The 8,950-nt window shown below is 34.7% G+C and overlaps 1 protein-coding gene across 1 annotated transcript in view; it reads right to left on the reverse strand.

Annotated features, from left to right (window-relative positions):
- Window positions 1-8,950, reverse strand: part of LOC106462720 (protein Wnt-5a-like) — a 31,290-nt gene that overhangs the window by 17,676 nt on the left and 4,664 nt on the right. The window contains exon 3 of the mRNA XM_022390206.1: window positions 4,568-4,827. Coding sequence (XP_022245914.1) covers window positions 4,568-4,827 — 260 coding nt within the window. The remainder of the gene's footprint in view (window positions 1-4,567; window positions 4,828-8,950) is intronic.

The raw sequence follows: 8,950 nt of genomic DNA on the forward strand, positions 1-8,950 counted from the left end.
ATTGTTTGTCACGTTTCAGATAGATCATAAGAAAAGCATGTTAACATTCGTATCATTTTGAAGCTATCCCTTTCAAGCATCGTGCTCAGAACTCCGAGAGAGTCAGTTTAAAACAATGCACATTTTTTGCAGGTTAATCAATATTTTAAAAGTAAATATAGATGTTTGTTGTACCAAGTTCATTTTCATGTCTTTAAAGGTAATTATGATTTCTGCTCGGCATCTGGATCAAGAAGTTATTTGATCTTACTTTTCTTCCTGAAGAACTAAAGAAATTACCCCTAACTTCTAATTAACTAACACTGATATCACCAGTGGTAATGAAAGAAAAACATGAGTGATTTACCAAACATTAGACGCTGAAGTAATCTTCGAAAACGTAACACAATGAGAAAAGTCTTACCAAACGATAGAATTAATGTGCTATGTCTCTCACCTATATTTCAAGACAACACCTAAGCAATGAACTTTGTTTTTATGAGAATAGATCCCCAGATATATCATTTAAACGTTTACTGTCGGTGAATAACCCGATGACAGTCTGCTGTAATACTAGAAATAAAACGTTTTACATTTCCGACTGTGGATCAAGCATTACTTATCACACTAAAAATATAAGTATATATACGTATATACGTGTGTGTATACAAATAAGAAAAAATAAAATGACACAACATTACGTAATAAATATTGTTCTATATTACTATATTATCAGTATGTTGTCGGTAAAACAATATGTAATCAGTATCATGATTCTAAAACATTACGTAACAATTATCGTGTTAGTACTACGTCACTAAACAGTAGCACTAAGCTCCAACAAACCAATAAGATCACAAAGGCAAAATAACATTTCGAGAAATAGACCTCTGGTTTGGTTTGGCACTGTCAGTAGTGGATTTCTAAAGATAGACGAAGTCCACAAATGTAGTAAACTGTTCATATATAAAAACGTAACGGATAGTTAAGTTTGATCAAAGGAATAACAGCCAATTAAAAGAACGGTCTCCGATAATGGCGCTCTTTCTATAGACGGTTGTCCTTATATAGTACCCCTTTGAAGGTCATAGAAATGCTTGATCTTGCCCATTCTATTGCGGACTACCTATATCATTATAACATTTCTACACTCATATATCGCAAATAACCACTTGAAAAATCATGTATCTAGTTTAATTTGAACATGTAACTGAATATAATATTCTGTAAATGTTTGTAGGAGTTTCTAATGTGATATTCCTTATATCAAACTTTCTCTTCTCTAACATTTTCAAAATAGGAAAGCTTTACTATATTTCTGAACTTCGGTTATCATTAAAACTCCACTGCTGACAGTTTCCAAATCATAGGGAATGAGACACCTGCTTACTTCTCGAAATCTTATTTTTCTTTGTGATTTTGTGGGTTTTTTAGTCCATCGTGTTCAGAAAAACTGATTTTTGTTTGTTTGTTAAGGCATCATTATGGAAGTACAAAACTTTCATCTTAGGTTTTATAGTGATTAGGATTGGACAGGGCGATTTTGTAACTTACGTATCCTATAAAAATATTGTCTAAGGTTATGCTGAGCCAAATCCCTTTGTAAGTGGTTGTTCTGATATTAACTAGGGCTCAGTGCTCGTTTCTGTCCTGTTCTGACTAGTCTTTGTCCTAAAACGCCTGATTTATATAACACAGTAAGTGGTTTTATTTAAAGTTTTAACTAGATTCGGTTGAACAACATAGAATATTATATGGACCATTTGGAATCGAATCTCGACATACTAATCAATAATTTTGCACAAAAAATTAAGGTAGTTTTAAACGAAGTTTAGAATAGGATACTTATATAGAAACCGAACATGGAAACCGATTTGATCTGAATAACCCAACTCTTACATGTGATTTTACTAATTCGGGTCTTTAAAATGTATGTTTGTTTGTTTGTTATGAATTTTGCGCAAAGCTACACGAGGGCTATCTGCGCTAGCCGTCCATAATTTAGCAGTGTAAGACTAGAGGGAAGGCAGCTAGTCATCACCACCCACCGCCAACTCTTGGGCCACTCTTTTATCAACGAATAGTTGGATTGATCGTAACATTATAACGCCCCCACGACTGAAAGGGTGAGCATGTTTGGTGTGACAGGGATTCGAATCCGCGACCCGCAGATTGCGAGTCGAGCGCCCTAACCACCTGACCATGCTTTAAAACGTGTTTTAAGTAAATGGCTTATTACTTCTTCAGTTGGCACCTTACACGTTTATGGTATTTTATAGAGTTGCACCAAAGAAGTCAAACAGGTAACCATGACATAGTGAAGTTAACAATACAATGATGTCATGCTTTAAAGAATAATATAATTACTTAAGAAACTAAAGCTTCTACTCACGTATACACAAGTTCTCTACATTGATGTCTGAAGATTTAACAAGGAGATTACTCCTTCACATCTTAAGAGCTGTAAGTGTTCTTAAGGTAGGTCATTTACATAGAAAAGGAGTCTTTTCTTAAGCTATAATTCTTTCATAACGTGCTTTCGTTATGATTGTTGTGATAATTTATCGAAGTGGAAACTGGTGTCAGATTACGGCAACTGTGTCGGTGTGAAAAATGATGCATTAAAACACTAAATTTGAAATTTTATTTTATGCATTGATTAAAAAAGAAAAAGAAACTTTGTCTTTTTTTCTCATTGTAAATATATATTTTTAAATTTAAGAAAACATATTGGATTGTTAACAACTATATTATTTATTTCTTCAATATTTCGAGTGCTATAATACAGTGCCCGGGCGTACTAATATGAGCACCTCCGAAATCAGTGGTATTCTCGGAAATACCCACAATACTACCATAACCCTACTAAACATGAACCATTTCGAACATAGAAAAGGTCCTGATAGCCTGTTTCTGTTCAGTCTTGTGTTTGTGTTGTATTGTGGATTGATATCATCAATGTAAAATGATGTGCTTGTGCTGTATTGTAGATTGATAACTGATGGCTTGTTTCTGCTCAGTTTTGTGTTTGTGCTGTATTGTAGATTGATAACATCAATGTAAAATGATGGTCTTGTTTCTGGTCAGTCTTGTTCTTGCGTTGTATTGTAGATTGATATCATCAATGTAAAATGATGTGCTTGTGCTGTATTGTAGATTGATAACTGATGGCTTGTTTCTGCTCAGTTTTGTGTTTGTGCTGTATTGTACATTGATAACATCAATGTAAAATGATGTGCTTGTGCTGTATTGTAGATTGATAACTGATGGGCTTGTTTCTGCTCAGTTTTGTGTTTGTGCTGTATTGTAGATTGATAACATCAATGTAAAATGATGGTCTTGTTTCTGGTCAGTCTTGTTCTTGCGTTCTATTGTAGATTGATATCATCAATGTAAACGCAAAACTGCTCATTTTATTATGTCGTGGCACTGTATTAGCGTTTATTTCTCCAATTATGGATTGCGATTCCATTGAGAGTATTTAACAGGTTGTCTTCGGCTCCTGCACTAGAGTCTTTACGAACATGCTTCCCAAATGTGTATTATTGTCTGGTGATTATTAGCGTTTTTTGTGCACAAATGTTATAAAAATATCACGTGGGGAATCACACATGTCAATCTAGCTAATCAATAAACTGTACATTTATAAGTACTTCATTAAAGTTGGACTCCCTGATTCTCAACAAAACACGCATGTAAACAATAACTCGTGTCCAAAATTGTATTTCTTTCATAAGTATGCTTAAATCTAGGCAGCTTTAGATCAAAATACCAAAGGTAAAACGTTAGGTTGCTGCTACAGTGCTCCAACATAAACCATTAGTGTTTTCTGCTTTTTTATAGTTTCTCTTGTTGTCCAACTTTTAAGTTGAATATGTAATAGAATGAAAGATACTGTAATGCTTTAGATAATTTCATTTCTTCTATATCCCTCTTTCTCTCTCTTTTTTTGCTGAGGGTGAAAGATTAAAAGAATGCTCTTGTGTAAAGCGAGTCTAATTTAGTAATTAATGTAATGTAAAGTGTTGAAATTTTTATTAAACTATACCATTGTAGATTGTACTACTAAAAAAACTATTGAATTTTGGGACATTGCCAAATACACTTACAAATACAGTCTAACAAAATAACTCATGAAACATTGGAGCTGATGTAGTTCGGCATGTTTTCAAAACACAGGTAACGATGTTTCAATATTAATATCTCAGTTTGAACATTACTAAATACAATAATAGTCTAACTGAAGAAATCGAGAAACATTGGAGCTGATTTAGTTCGGCATGTTTTCAAAACACAGGTAAAGATGTTTCAATATTAATATCTCAGTTTGAACATTACTAAATACAATAATAGTCTAACTGAAGAACTCGAGAAACATTGGGGCTGATTTAGTTCGGCATGTTTTCAAAACACAGGTAAAGGTGTTTTAACATTAAAACTTCAGTTTGAAATACATTGCCAAATATATCACTGGAATGAGGCTAATTTACAAATTTTACTGGATATTGCTGAAACACTTTAAAAACTTAGTACGGTTTTCCAACTTAAAGAAGTTCGATAAAATACCACTGAAATTGTTGCAACTTACCAACTCGAAGAATGTCATTGCCAAAGGTACTGTTGTCAGCTAGAGTAGAGCAATTCCACCGCCGATGACGGAATTGCCACTGACACTCTTTGATGCCCATCTTGGCACCCTTCGCAATATACTGAATGTGGTCATAATACAGAAGGCAGAGCTTGAACTGACCTCTGGACAATCCAGTCAGCTGACTACATAGAGGGTGGGTCCCAATTAAGTAAGCTTGAGGGTTGTTGATAATATTCAACCCCTGAAACCCTAAGGACCTAAATAAGAGAATATAGAAGTATTAGTAATAAATATAGAAATAGCTTCAGACATGGCTTTCTAATTCAAGAGAAACAATGCTACATTTGATAAAAAAGCACAGAGGTTTTATTGCAAAAAATTATAATGCAATTTTAAGGACTTTTAAATGATTTGTTTGTTTTTGTTTTTGAATTTCGCGCAAAGCTACAGAAGGGCTATCTGCAGTGTAAGACTAGAGGGAAGGCAGCTAGTCATCATCACCCTCCGCCAACTCCTGGGCTACTCTTTTACCAACGAATAGTGGGATTGACCGTCACATTATAACGCCCCCACGGCTTAAAGGGCGAGCATGTTTGGTATGATGGGGATTTGAACCCGCGACTCTCAGATTGCGAGTCGAGCGCCCTAACCACCTGACCATGCTGGGCCCAATTTTCAAATGAAGAAACCATTATGTAATTTGAATGATAAGGTACAAATGATGACACAAAAAACACATGATAAGAGCTGATTAATCTGAGGATCGAGAGGGTGTGGTCTAGTGCTGAACTGTGGATCTGAAAATCAAGGTTCGAGCTTGTGATACGCCGCTGCGTACTCTTCGAACTTTCAGATGCGAGCTCATTATATATTTAAATCAATCCCAGGAATAAGAGTATTCACATAGGCGGGGGGGGGGTCTAACTTACTGGTTGCCGTCTCTCTAACCAGCAGTTCTAAATTAAAGTCGACTATGTGTAATCCTTAGGGTCTGTCATCTAACCGTTTAGGTTATGTGTCGCATAAGAAGTTGTTATTTGAAAATACTAATTGCCAAAACTCTGAACATCATCAAAGGTTTAAGTCTAATAACGTGCAAAAGAAAATGAAAATTAACATTTTATAAAAAGAAAATACGTTCTATCAAAACGCTTGTACAGAAAAACTACCACACATTCGTGTGTCTTCTTCAGCCCGTCGTTGTTTTCTGAAGACTGAAGAGGACCCATGAATGTGACGAAACTAGTATCTCTGGACAAGTCTCTTTATAGAATATAGTTTGTTTCAAGAATGTGGGTTCTCTTTCTTAGGATGAAACACAACATTGTCTTTGTCTAGAATCATGAGTGATTTGCAGCTTTTCTTAATTATTTCAGATATGTGACTGGTTATCGTGCTGTCAAAGCATGAGAAGGTCGAGTTAATCCTACTGTTAATCCAAACTTGTTTCGAATTACAGATACGTGACTGGTTATTGTGTTGTCAAAGCATGAGAAGGTCGAGTTAATCCTACTGTTAATCCAAACTTGTTTCGAATTACAGATACGTGACTGGTTATTGTGTTGTCAAAGCATGAGAAGGTCGAGTTAATCCTACTGTTAATCCAAACTTGTTTCAAATTACAGATACATGATGGTTATCGTGCTGTCAAAGCATGAGAAGGTCGAGTTAATCCTACTGTTAATCCAAACTTGTTTCGAATTACAGATACGTGACAGGTTATTGTGTTGTCAAAGCATGAGAAGGTCGAGTTAATCATACTGTTAATCCAAACTTGTTTCGAATTACAAGAGCAGCATTTGGAACACATTTTGTAAAATTCGTTGAAGTGCCTATGGTTCCAGACACCTTGTATATTACAGTTTAGGGTCTTCGCTAGAAATATTCCAATTAAAATGCGTTCACGAAGAAACAAGCAATAGATAATTAGGCTATTGAATAACACTTTGCAAATATGTAAGTATGAAGATCGACACGTAAACAATCACCACATAATACCTACGCATGCACGAAACATGTTAATCACGTGATATGTTTTCCAGACATGTTATTTAGAAGAGCAAGATTATGTTTAAAACTGTTAAGTGTCTTTTACAATTCCACAAACATACTCTTAAGACAGAGCTAAGTTTGATGCCAAGTTTTTAATCCAAGGTTTGAAACTAATATTCTAAACACGTGTTTAATTTTAATGTTATCAATATATCTAATACATTTTTAATATGTCTCAGGTTGTGTCATGTTAAAGCAGTTTACTTAAAATACGAATATTAAAACACTTTTAATACAATTCTTATAAATCTTTAGGATCAAAGGTTAAATTGTTCCCAGTCGCGGGATGTTAAATTTATAGTGTCAATAGCTAAAACTCACATGGGATAATCGAAATCAAGTCGTTCCATGCAATGCCTGATCTGTGTAACATATGACCTGGTGGTTAGTGTTCTCTATTCGCAATCTACGGTTACCGAGTTCGAATCCCATCATCGTACATTCTCGCCCTTTCAGCCAAGGGAGCGTTATAATATGACGGTCAATCCCACTATTCTATTATAGTAGCCCAAGAGTTGACGATGGGTGGTGATGACTGGCTACCTTCTCTCTAATCTATCACTTCTAAATTAGGGACGGCTAGCGCAGAGAGCTCTCGAATAGGTTCGTGCGAAATTCAACAAAACAAACAAATGCATCTATACAACACCCTATTAGTACTTACAATTTATTTTACAGGAAGCTTTACTATTAACAGTTCAAGACATATTTCTTACTGAAATATAACCGGAGCTCAATAAAATGCGACATTAGGAAAAACAAAGTTTGGAGTTGGCTGGTAGGATTACATTAAGAAGTGGGTGGGCAGGCGCTTCTGTCCAAAAGAGTCGCTTTGATTAAATTGTTATTTTGTTTTTCTTTTCATTTTTAGCGTTGTGTTGAGATTGTAACAGATGATGTGAATTTATTTCAATTTTGAAGAGTTATTTGATATTAAAATAATAATATATTATGAGCAAATGAAAAGATAATTTGATAGTGATTAATTACTGTGAAGTTTATTGTGACTAAAGCAGCTATTATATGGTGATGTTAGTGTTAACTTAAAGTGTTCAGTTAGTCTTACAAGCTGGCCATTTTGTAGATAGAACCCCATACAACTCCTATACACATTCTAAACTTTTAGATTTGAAAGTCGGCTCTAAGCAAAATAATTATTTCGTACAATAATAATTTTTCTTAATATTTATTTTAAAGAAGAACCCTTCACTAGAAATGTGAATAATTCTCTGTTAATCTTTCCTCGTGAACCTTACTTATTTTCATGAATATGAACTTATTTATAAGTATAAAGGCCTTCAGTCAGTAATAAGAAATTATCTAAGAATGCAGACCTTTCAATTGAGCTAGAAACGTCTTTAAAATTAAACCTTTCTCAAGAAATAATCGGCTCTTTTGAAAAATATTCGTTGCTCTAAGAATAAGAGGTTTTCTCCTAAACTAAGGTTCTTAAGAATACAGACCGCCTTTCAAATGTAGTTATTGCGTCCTTAAGAATAAGCTTTATTGTTTGTTTTATTGATTTTTAAGCAAAGCTACTCAAGGGCTATCTGCACTAACCGTAAGAAGTGATGGACTAGAGATAAGGCGTTCAGCCAACTCTTGGGATACTCTTTACTAATAAATAATAGAATTTACATCACATTCCAACGTCCTTATGGTTCACAGAGTGAGGATATTCGGTGATGGGCTTCGAGCCCGCGACCCGTAGATTGCGAGCCGAGTGTCCTAACCACAAGGCCATGCCAGGCCCCTTAAGAATAAGAGCACATTTTCAAATATGCACATTTACTTAAATAATAAGTGTTTATCTGTAAAAATAAACTTTTTTAAGAATAAAAGTTCATTTCTTTACTTCATGTTTTCAAAGAAAAAGAACCTTTCTCCAAAATAATAATTACTTTTGACCAATAAGAATCTCTTTCTAGAATAAACTTTCTATATTCTAAGAACCTTATCTTCTTTTTTTTTCTTTCTTTTTACCTTCATTCACATTTTAAAATTAAAATCGTTCGAAGGATCTCTTAACTACCCTTCGCCCACCTATGCTGTAAAACAAGTTTTGCCTCAAAAACAATTCCAATGATGTCATCAACATTATAGCTGTACTGTATTTTGTTGTCATCGTCGGGACATTGTACTTGGGATTCTACTTTTTAACACTGATAAACAATTGTATGATCATCACCGTCATAATATAAAAGATTTTACATTATCAGCCATGGCCAGGTGGATAAGGCGCTCGACTCACAATCTGAGGGTCGCGTGTTCGAATCCGCATCCCACCTAAACATGCTCGCCCTTTCAGCCGTGGGGGCGTTATAATGT

This window comes from Limulus polyphemus, unplaced genomic scaffold (assembly GCF_000517525.1).
Source record: "Limulus polyphemus unplaced genomic scaffold, Limulus_polyphemus-2.1.2 Scaffold47, whole genome shotgun sequence".
Classification (NCBI taxonomy): domain Eukaryota; kingdom Metazoa; phylum Arthropoda; class Merostomata; order Xiphosura; family Limulidae; genus Limulus; species Limulus polyphemus.